Genomic DNA, 11,682 nt, shown 5'->3' with positions numbered 1-11,682 from the left:
GTGTCTTTCAACTGCCAAAATCCAGGCGTGAGGCTACGTTGATAAGATAAAGTCCCAAAGAGTTGCTTCTGGAGCCAAAGTCTGCTTACAGGATTATTAACCCTATGAATGTCCAGTACTGTAGCAAGGTTTGTCAGGCAAGACAACTCTTCACATGCTCCTCCAGAGGCACGAATGTTGGTTTTTTGCCAAGATCACCTTCCAGCTCCTCCCCCTTATACACTCTGGGAGTGCAGACTATGCACAGCTGTGCTCACTTCCTCTTCCTGAGCCTCCGTAACTGCTCCTGCCTGCCCCGCATCCTTTTTACCCGCACATTCAGGATCGGATCCCTTATCTCCTCTTCCTCCTCCTCAGACCCTGGCAAAGCCCCAGTTGGGGGTTCTATAGCCTCTTAGGCTCCTAACTCCCAGTCTCTCCCTCCACCTCCTCGCTGTCCGACACCTCCAACAGCCACACAGGCCAACCGTGCCCAGATGGCCTTCAGTTCATCAGGCTCAAAGTTCGTTGCCAGATGACCTGGCTGTGAGCCAACCCCAACACATTGTAGTTGGTGGTGGCACCAAACATGGTTTTAACACATAAAGCCCAGTTCGAAGGGTGGAAGGTCCCAAGAGTTGCCTTTTGGTGAGCAGAAGGAAGGTCAAATCGTAGTAGCGATGTCCAATTTTGGAAACGGAGGAAGTTGTTTTGGGCACCCCTAGTGGGAAACGGCATCCTTCGCAGTATGAAGAGCTTTTAAAGAAGTGATAGCAATAGCACTTAGTCTTATATACCACTTCATAGTGCTTTATATACTGCTGCATAGCTCCCAGTGGGGAAAAAAGGACCCAGAAGAGGTCGTGACAGCTGTCAGCCTTGATAGCTTCAAGGCAGGATGGGACAGATTCATGGATGCCAAGTGTATCCACGGTGGCTATTGAAACGGATGTCCAAGTGCCGCCTCTATGTTGGTTGAGGCAGGCAGGGTTCCCTTGGGTCCCATTTGTTGGGGGTTAGGGGAAAGGGTGGGTTTTGCCTTCTCTTTCTGCTCAAGATCCCCATGGACCATTGGTGGACCACTGACACAGAATGCTGGACTCAATGGTCTTTGGTCTGATTCAGCATGGCTCTTCTTAGGTTCTTGTGACCCTCACAGGACACAAAACCACGAGAAAAGTATGATGAAGCCTTCTCTTAATGAGAAATGACAATTAGCTTTGACTCTCTGCTCAGATGTTTATCTCTGATCCAATTTAACACGGAAAGGTGTCAACATGGACTGCAATGCATGAGTTTGCTTGTGTAAATCCTGCTTGTTATATAAACGGGTGTTATTTAAAATCTTGCCGCGTGGATTCTCCCTTTGTTCTGATTCAAATAGGCCAGAACAGAACATTGGAGAAGGATTTAGCCTTTGCAAAGCTCATTAGGACGGATCTTGGAGAGGCTGCCACTTAAAAAGCGGTTTGAGAAAATTCTATTTAAGATACGTAGACGTCCCAACTCGCAGAATTCGTACCAATTCAAATCTTGTTCAGTTTTAGCAAATCTGTTGTACTTTCATAGAAACATAGAAGTCTGACGGCAGAAAATGACCTCATGGTCCATCTAGTCTGCCCTTATACTATTTTCTGTATTTTATCTTAGGATGGATCTATGTTTATCCCAGGCATGTTTAAATTCGGTTACTGTGGATTTACCAACCACGTCTGCTGGAAGTTTGTTCCAAGGATCTACTACTCTTTCAGTGAAATAATATTTTCTCATGTTGCTTTTGATCTTTCCCCCAACTAACTTCAGATTGTGTCCCCTTGTTCTTGTGTTCACTTTCCTATTAAAAACACTTCCCTCCTGGACCTTATTTAACCCTTTAATATATTTAAATGTTTCGATCATGTCCCCCCTTTCCCTTCTATCCTCCAGACTATGCAGATTGAGTTCATTAAGTCTTTCCTGATAGGTTTTATGCTTAAGACCTTCCACCATTTTTGTAGCCAGTCTTTGGACCTGTTCAATTTTATCAATATATCTTTTTGTTGGTGAGATCTCCAAAACTGGACACAGTATTCCAAATGTGGTCTCACTAGCGCTCTATACAGTAGGATCACAAATCTTCCTCTTCCTGCTTGCTATACCTCTAGCTATGCAGCCAAGCACCCTACTTGCTTTCCCTACCGCCTGACCGCACTGTTCACCCATTTTGAGACTGTCAGAAATCACGACCCCTAAATCCTTCTCTTCTGAAGTTTTTGCTAACACAGAACTGCCAATACAATACTCAGATTGAGGATTCCTTTCCCCCAAGTGTATTATTTTACATTTGGAAAAATTAAATTGCAGTTTCCATTGCTTTGACCACTTATCTAGTAAAGCTAAATATTTTGCCATATTACAGACGCCTCCAGGAATATCAACCTTATTTCATGCTTTAGAGTCATCAGCAAATAGGCAAACCTTCCCTACCAAATCTTCCCCCACAAACATATTATATTATGTCACTCACAAACATGCTTGCTATATCTCTAGCTATGCAGCCAAGCATTCGACTCGCTTTCCCTACCGCTTGACTGCACTGTTCACCCATTTGGAGACAGTCAGAAACAATAAATAAAATAATAAACCACAGTGCATTTAATTGATACCCTACTCAACAAACCTAGGATCTACTGCTATGGATTTTTTTCCCCACCCCTCCATTGGGTGAAACCAAGGTGGTGTTTTCTGTATGTCATGCCCTCCGTTTCCTCTGCTTTTCACACGCTCCCTTCCCAGTTGCGAAGAAGGCCTCCCCACAGCAAACCCTAGGCAAGGGAGAAAGGCGCAGAAGACCAATCCCATGAGCCACTGCCATTGTCCTTTGTGTCTCCGACTCGGTTAAGAGCTTCGCTGCCAGGCAGATGGTGGTCTTGGGCGTAGAGACCCTGCAGGACGCCGCTCAGGATTATATTCGGGAGCAAATCTTGAATAAAAAAGAGGAAGAATTACTGTAAGCAGTTTGTGCTTTCTCATAAAAAGAGCCTGTTAAAAGATGTCCTAGCTCAGTGATAATGAAAAATAATAATAATTATTATTTATTAGATTTGTATGCCACCTCTCTCCAAAGGCTCAGGGTGGCTCACAACAGCAATAAACAATTTAGTACAAACCCAATAATGAAAAACTAAAGCTAAAACCCACTATTATTAAAAAAACAGTCAATACTACTCAATCATACCACACATAAATCTTACTAGTCAACAAGGGAATGCATCAATTACCCCACACCTGGCAACGTAGTTTTCAGAGTCTTGTGGAAGGTGAGGAGGGGGGGCAGTTCAAATCTCGGGAGGGAGTTGACTCCAGAGGGCCGAGGCCGCCACAGAGGAGGCTCTTCCCCTGGGTCCTGCCAGATGACATTGTTTAGTCAACGGGACCCAGAGAAAGCCAACTCTGTGGGGCTTAATCGGCCACTGGGATCCATGTGGCAAAAGTCGAACCTTTTTCCCCTCGAGTGCCGAAAGAGCGTGCGTATGTGGTGTTGCGCATACTTGAGTGCCCACACCGATAATTCAATGCCTGCGAGGGCGGAAACAGCTTCCCCCGTCCCCCGGAGGCCAGAAATGGCCTTTCCCAACTTCTGGTGGGCTCAGTAGGCTCGTGTTTTGCCCTCCCCAGGCTCCAAAGGCTTCCCTGGAGCCCAGGGAGGGTAAAAATGCCCTCCCCCACTCCCTGGAGGCTCTCTGGAAGCCAAAAACACCCTCCAGAGCCTCTTTGCAAGCCAAAAATCAGCTGGCTGACACACACATGAACGTTGGAGCTGAGCTAGGGCAACGGCTCGCGTGCCAACAGATACCACTCTGCATGCCACCTGTGGCATCCGTGCCATAGGTTCGCTATCCCTCTCCTAACTGGTATTCTTATTTATTTTGTTTTCTTATTTATTTAGATTTATAAGCCACACTTCTGATGGACTCAAGGCGGCATGCAACAATCAAAACCAAATACAAAATTTAAAACCCCCATATTTAAAAAAAATCCCATTCATTCCTCTTCCTCTGTCACCCTGTCTCCCCCCACCCATAAAACCTCTGGACAGGTAGGGTCTTCTTACCTGTGGAAGATGGGAGCACGTACGGATCGCGGTGGAAGCTGACGCCCGGTCGGTGAGAGAGCTGGTCACAGGGGCTGTTTTGAGAGGGGGGAAAAGTGCCACCTTGCGTGTTAGAACAAGCAGGACCGGGACAATTGACAGAATAACAAGAGTTGGAAGGGACTAAGAATACAAGAGTTAGGGAAATGAGAAGGAAAATATTACATAAGTGGTATTACACACCCGTTCAACTGACACACTTTCAGCAGAAGGTTCAGTGTATTTGTTGGCATTGGTGTCAAGATAAAGGAGTGTTTATGCATATGTTTTGGGAATGCCCGATAGTGCAGAATTTTTATTTATTTATTTATTCATTCATTCATTTATTTATTTAATTTATTTATTTTTTAAATTAAATTTAATTAATTTATTTATTTATTAAATTTATTTATTTTGTTAATTTAATTTAATTTAATTTAATTTAATTTAATTTAATTTAATTTAATTTAATTTAATTTAATTTAATTTAATTTAATTTAATTTAATTTAATTTAATTTAATTTAATTTAATTTAATTTAATTTAATTTATATGCCGCCCCTCTCCGTAGATTCCGTAGACTTCTGGCAAAAAGTGCAACAGGACTCCCACATGGTCACATGGCTGACAAACCACTCCCACAAAATAAGCCACACCCACCGTGTGGTAGTAAATATTTTTGCAGCAAGCCGTTAATTTCTCAACAACTTCTGCACTGGCTATCATTAAAGACCAGGTTGCTGGGACTTGTAGTTCAGCACCTGGAAGGCCACACATCCCGCCCCTGTTACAGCTTAGCCACCTAGGAGGAGAAGGGGAGAGAAGGATCTACTGCTCCTTCCTTCCGTTTCCACTCCTCAAGGAATACTCACCCGAAATGGGGCTCTTCCGGGCCCTGCCACAGCTTCAAAAAATGGAGGAGCTCATTGGGAAGGATTTGGTTCTGCAAGATGACGCCCTGTAGGAAAGGCAACAAGTTGTAAACCCTCCCTAAGGAAGTACAGTGGTACCTCTACCTAAGAACGCCTCTACTTACAAACTATTCTAGATAAGAACCGGGTGTTCAAGATTTTTTTGCCTCTTCTCAAGAACCATTTTCCACTTACGAACCTGAGCCTCTGAAACTGTAACCGGAAAAGGCAGGGAGAAGCCTCTGTGGGGCCTCTAGGAATCTCCCGGGAGAAAACAGGGCCGGAAAAGGTGGGGAGAAGCCTCTGTGGGGCCTCTCTAGGAATAGCCTGGGAGGAAAGAGGGCTGAAAAAGCCAGGGAGAAGCCTCTGTGGGGCCTTTCTAGGAATCTCCCGAGAGGAAAGAGGGCTGGAAAAGGCAGGGAGAAGCCTCTGTGGGGCCTCTCTAGGAATCTCCTGGGAGGAAACAGGCCCAGAAAAGGCAGGGAGAAGCCTCCGTGGGGCCTCTCTAGGAATCTCCCGGGAGGAAACAGGGCCGGAAAAGGCGGGGAGAAGCCTCCATGGGGCCTCTCTAAGAATCTCCTGGGAGGAAACAGGGCCTCCACCCTCCCTGTGGTTTCCCCAATCGCACGCATTACAGTATTTGCTTTTACATTGATTCCTATGGGAAAAATTGCTTCTTCTTACAAACTTTTCTACTTAAGAACCTGGTCACAGAATGAATTAAGTTCATAAATAGAGGTACCACTGTATAGAAAGGGGAGAGAAACAGGGGTGGCGGCTTTTAGCAAGGAATAACCATCTTCCACTCTGGGCTTTTCATCACCTGCAGGTAAGCTTCCAAGCCAGCTCGTCGTTGCTGCAGGACCTTCACCATCCATTTGGGGACGCGCTTGGGTGGGAAATCAGGAACCTGGCAGCTCCTCTTGATCTAAGGACAGAGGACACGGCGCCTGTTAGGAGATAGACCGCTTTGGTTCTGAAATTGATCCTGTTTATTGCCTTGCTGCTGTCCTCCCAGGGGCACCTCCCTAGAATCTCCAGCAGGTGGCAGCGCCTAGCTTGAATTGGTCTCCAGAAGCTGAAAGAAGGCCTTCACTGATGCAGCACCTCTTTGGAAGGGAGACCACTATGAAATCCCAAAGTTCTGGCTAAATTAGAACATGGGGGTGGGGGGGAATTCGCTAAAGAAAACAACTACACAGAGTTGGCCTTCTCCGGGTCCCGTCGACCAAACAATGTCGTTTGGCGGGCCCCAGGGGAAGAGCCTTCTCTGTGGCGGCCCCGGCCCTCTGGAATCAACTCCCCCCAGAGATTAGAACGGCCCCCACCCTCCTTGTCTTTTACAAATTACTCAAGACCCACTTTTATCACCAGGCATGGTGGAGTTAAGATATTCCTTCCCCCTAGGCCATTACAAGTTATGTATGGTATGTTTGTGTGTCTGTTTGGTTTTTATAATAAGGGTTTTTAGTTGTTTTATTAATTGGATTGTTCATGTTGTTTTTATCGTTGTTAGCCACCCCGAGTCTGCGGGGAGGGGCGGCATACAAATCCAATAAATAATAATAATAATAATAATAATAATAATAATAACAACAACAACTAACGAACTGCTTTTGGGATGAGGCCCCTGGAGAAGGATCGTGCCCTTTACTCACCCTTTTATGAAGTGCGTAAAACTCACTGTAGCGTTTCTCCACACAATGCTTCCTTCCATTACACACAATCTCCACTTTGAAAACCTGCAACGGTACCCAGAAGTGGGTCAGCGAGATGGGAAGGAAAAAAGGAAGACAGGAAGGGGAGGAAGGAAGGAAGGAAGGAAGGAAGGAAGGAAGGAAGGAAGGAAAAATCTACTAAGCTTCAGAAGGGAGGGAGGGAGGGAGGAAAGAAGGAAGGAAGGAAGGGAAGGAAGGAAGCAAGGGAAGGAAAGAAGGAAAGAAGGAAGGAAGGAAAAATCTACTAAGCTTCAGAAGGGAGGGAGGGAGGAAAGAAGGAAGGAAGGAAGGAAGGAAGGAAGGAAGGAAAAACAGACAAAGAGACCACACCAGGCTGAGAAGGAGCAGCTTTTCACTGCTGAATGAAAGAACCAATTTGGTTCCTACCAATTTTCGAGGGAGGCTAACTGTCCAAGCAAAGGAGCAAAATGGGAGTGGTCAGAAGAAGCTGGCCGGAAATTGGAAGCCACTCTGATTTCTTTGGGTGGGAAATGCATTGAATAAGTTGGTGAGAACATTTCCTGGGCCCTTCCCACTTCTCCTGAAGTCTGTGTGTGTCCCCAGGTGGAGAGGCTGCACCTGATCCCTTTGTGTGTTTGGGTGTGTCTCCATTCTGCTTTCCGGTTTTTTTAAATATATAAGTGGTTGACCTTTGGTTTCTTTTTACTAGGGTTGGGAGAAAGAGAGTAGCCCAAGGTCACCCAGCTAGCTTTCATGTCTAAGGCAGGACTAGAACTCATGGTCTCCTGGTGATTTATTTATTACCATTTATTCATTCATTCATTCATTCATTCATTCATTCATTCATTCATTCATTCATTCATTCATTCGATCAGTTGTCTATCTGTCTATCTATCTATCTATCTATCTATCTATCTATCTATATCTAATCTATCTATCTATCTATCTATCTATCTATCTATCTATCTATCTATCTATCTATTTGTTTTCGTAGATTTTCACGGGTATATGTATGTAGATTGTTCTGAGTTCGAGTTTTGCCCCGTGTAATATTTTGAGTGTCTATGCGACGTTTCGGTGAAATCACATTCACCATCATCAGGCTGAAGTTATAAGCTTCGTGCTGCTGTAAATATAGAATATCTATCTATCTATCTATCTATCTATCTATCTATCTATCTATCTATCTATCTATCTATCTATCTATCTCTCTCTCTCCTATCTATCATCTATCTATTTATCTATCATCTATCATCAATCAATCAATCTATCTATCATCTATCTATCTATCTATCTATCTATCATCTCTCTCTCTCTCTCTCTCCTATCTATCATCTATCTATCTATCTATCTATCTATCTATCTATCTATCTATCTATCTATCTATCTATCTATCTATCTATCTATAGCTACCTACCTACCTAATCTTTCTTTCTTTCTTTCTTTCTTTCTTTCTTTCTTTCTTTTCCTGTTGCCCAATCCCAATGTTACTCCGGGCGGCTTAAAACAATATAAAAGATACAATACAATAAAAAGAAGTCAAATATTAATTACTAAACCAATTTTTAAAAAACAGATCGTGTCCATGCACGATTTCGCTCCCTGCCCAGGTGCAGTACCATAATTGCGCTGGACTCCGCTAGCACTCAGAGCCACGGGGGCGAGCACACGTCACCGTTCCACCTTAGCAGCCCATCTCTGCGTGTACGGCCCACAGCCCATTAGATGTCAAGAGGGAAAGAGTGAAAGGGAAGGAGAGAGAGAGGAAGAGAGAGAAACAGATAGAAAAAAGAGAGGAAGGAAAAGAGAAAGAAAAAGAATGGGAGTAAGGAAGAGAGAAAGAAAATCAAAATCTAGTTTGAAACTAGCTCAACTATTTAAGTGGCATTTTGATATTGATAGAGTTGCCCTATTATGAGCTCACTGTTATAGACACACAGGACAGTATTTTATTTTGAAATTCTCTGAGGCAAAACAGGGTGGGTTTTTTGTTTGTTAGTTTGTTTGTTGTTTGTTTGTTTATTTATTGTTCCTGTGCCGCCCAATCCCGAAGGGACTGCGGCTCAGACACTATAATTCCCCCCCCAAAAAAAAATTAGAGGGAACACTGCTTGAAGGTATTTGGACTTCAACTCCCAGAATTCCCCAGCCAGCAAATGCTGGCTGGGGAATTCTGGGAGTTGAGGTCCAAACATCTTCAAGTGGCCAAGGTTGGGAAACACTGCCCTAGGGAGTTAGGTGGCATACAAATGGAACAAATGAATGAATGAATGAATGAATGAATGAATGAATGAAGGAAGGAAGGAAGGAAGGAAGGAAGGAAGGAAGGAAGGAAGGGAAGAGCAACAAAGTCACGGGAGAAAGTTTGCATTCACACTTCAAACAAGATCCTGAATCCAGCGAGAGACAAGGAGTCATTCAAACATCTCCAGGCCAGTGATGGCCTTAATCTTGCTTGGACCGGGAGGCAGGAAACTGACTCACACAGGCCCTGGGAGGCTATCAAGAGCCCAGGGGCCTCACACCTTCTCCCTGAGAAGTGGCACAAAGGCCCAGCTGTTCTCCCCTTAATAAGCAGGTGCTTCCCTGACCAGCCTTTCCAGAAAGAGTGAGGGAAGGGGGGGGGGGAGGAGAAGCAGGCTTGAATGGCAGTCTGTGGAGTCCAAGGAAGTGGCTTCCTCCTTCAGTCCCCGGCTGAAATGCGCAAACAGTGCGCCAGTGTCCGTGTGCCAGGAAAATATTTGCCTTCCTCCGTACTGTCTTGAAAGATCCCTCCCCCCGATGCCCTTTCCCTGTGTTTTTCTCTCTTTATTGTATTTTTAATCTCATCCAGACGTTTTCACATAGTTTTTCATCTCATTTCTCATGTCATTTGTTTACAAAACCTGTGTACGTGCAGCCTTTATTGATCTGATTGCTCTGTTCCTTCAAGGTTGGTTTTTTTTTAAACTATCCTCTCTTTCCATCTCATACAGACCTTTCTTTCTTCTTCCCTTCCCTTTCTCTTTCTGAACCTACTTCCCCTCCCTCTCTACTGCTCCTCTTCCCTACTACCCCTTCCTGCTCTCTCTATTAATTCTCTTCTCCCCTCTTCCTTCCTTCCTTCTTTCTTCCTTCCCCCTTACTCCTCTCTTCCCTTCTTTCTTCCTTTGCCCTTCCTTCTTCCCTTCCCTTTCTCTTTCTAAACCTACTTCCCCTCTCTCTCTACTGCTCCTCTTCCCTATTTCCCCCTCCTGCCCTCTCTCCTAATTCTCTTCTCCCCTCTTGTCTTCCTTCCTTCCTTCTTTTTCTTTCTTTGTTTCCTATCTTACTTCCTCCTTTCCTTCTTCCTTCCTACCTTCCTTCCCCCTTACTCCTCTCCTCTCTTCTTCCTTCCTTCTTATCTTCTCCTCTTTCTCATTCTAAGCCTACTTCCCCTTCCCTCTCTCCTTCGTTCCTTCGTTCCCTCCCTCTTCCCTTCCTCCTTCCTTTGCTGTAGTCTCTCCATTTTTCTGGGATGCTGTTCCAGCAACTTTGAATCCCCAAGACTGCTTGGAAGGGGGGGGGGGTTTACATAGACGATGAGGATGATAATAGAAGAAGGAAGGAGGAGGGGGAGGAAGAAGGAAGAGGAGGAGAAGAAGAAGAAGAGGAGGAGGATGAGAAGAAGAAGAAAGAAAGAAAGAAGTGGAAGGAGGAGGAGGAGAGGAGGAAGGGACCTTGGGGGTCTTCTAGTCCAACCCCCTTGCAACCCCCCCTTTCCCTTCTCTCTGCTGGAGGAGGGGACCCTCCTCCCAGCCCAGCCCTGCAAGCGGAGGCTTCAGGATGCAGCCCGTACGCTTTAACGCCTTTGGCTCTCCCTGTTGAACTCCGGCCGGCCTTTTCCCCACGACGCCGCCTCCTCCTCCCCCCGAGCTGGCCCGTTCCCGGCAGCCCCCCGGGAGGGACACGCACCGTGTGAGCCTTGGCCGGGCTGCCCGGCTCCTGCTGCCGGCGGGGCGAAGGCGCCCGCAGCCTCCCCGCGCTCACCGCCACCTCCGGCTTCAGCATCGCGCCGCGGCTCCTGCTGGCTCCCGCTCGGCCCCGCCGCGGCTCTCAGCCGCCTCGCTCCGCCCCGCCCAGGCCGGCTCGGACGGGGCAGCCCCGCGAAGGCCGGCGCAGTTGGAGGGACCTTGGAAGTCATCTAGTCCAACCCGCCATCCCAAGCAGGTCCTACACCATTTCTGACAGAGAGTAGTTCAACCTTTTTGGAAACTTCCAATGAAGCTCCCACAAATTGTTGAATAACAGTTGGGACTTGGGAGGGACCTTGGAGGTCATCTAGTCCAACCCCAACACCCCCTTTCCAAGCAGGAGCTCCTACTATGCCATTCCCGACAGAGGGCAGTCTGGCCTCTTCTTCTTGAAATTTCCAATGGTGAAGCTCCCACAACTTTTGGAGTAAGACTTAGGAGGGACCCTGGAGGTCATCTAGTCCAACCACCTCCACCCCCCCAAGCAGACTCTACATTTATGATAAATGGCAGTCCAGACTCTTCTTGAAAATTTCCAATGGTGAAGCTCCCACAACTTTTTGAGTAAGACTTGGGAGGGACCTTGGAGGTCATCTAGTCCAACCCCAATGCCCCCCTCCAAGCAGGAGACCCCACTACACCATTTCTGACAGATGTCAGTCCAGCCTCTTCTTCTTGAAAGCTTCCAAAAACGAAGCTCCCAAATTTTGAGTAAGAGTTGGAAGGGACTTTGGAGGTCATCTAGTCCACCCCACTCCTCGAAGCAGGAGACCGTACACCATTTCTGACAGATGTCAGTCCAGCCTCTTCTTGAAAGCTTCTGATGATGAGGCTCCCACAACTCTTGGAGTTAGAGTGGGAAGGGGCCTTGAAGGTCATCTAGACCAGTGTTTTTCAACTAGTGTGCCGCGGCTGGTCAGGTGTGCCGCGAAGCTCAGCAAGAGAGAAAGAAAGCAAGAGAGAGAAAGAAAGCAAGAGAAAAAGAGAGAGAGAAAGCAAGAGAAAGAAAGC

At 46.2% G+C, this 11,682-nt stretch overlaps 1 protein-coding gene across 1 annotated transcript; it reads right to left on the bottom strand.

Moving 5' to 3' along the window:
* Positions 1–2,773: 2,773 nt before the first annotated feature.
* On the bottom strand, positions 2,774–10,774 carry SNX22 (sorting nexin 22). The gene is given in 7 exon segments (XM_070762338.1): positions 2,774–2,885; positions 2,888–2,941; positions 4,073–4,146; positions 4,962–5,047; positions 5,824–5,928; positions 6,659–6,742; positions 10,613–10,774. Coding segments are annotated over 7 exon segments (528 nt in total). The 5' UTR covers positions 10,709–10,774; the 3' UTR covers positions 2,774–2,856.
* Positions 10,775–11,682: the final 908 nt, after the last annotated feature.

The sequence above is a fragment of the Erythrolamprus reginae genome, chromosome 10 (genome assembly GCF_031021105.1).
Source record: "Erythrolamprus reginae isolate rEryReg1 chromosome 10, rEryReg1.hap1, whole genome shotgun sequence".
Classification (NCBI taxonomy): Eukaryota; Metazoa; Chordata; class Lepidosauria; order Squamata; family Dipsadidae; genus Erythrolamprus; species Erythrolamprus reginae.
The sequence above is the reverse complement of the archived record's forward strand: the minus strand, read 5'-3'. Positions and strand labels throughout refer to the sequence as shown.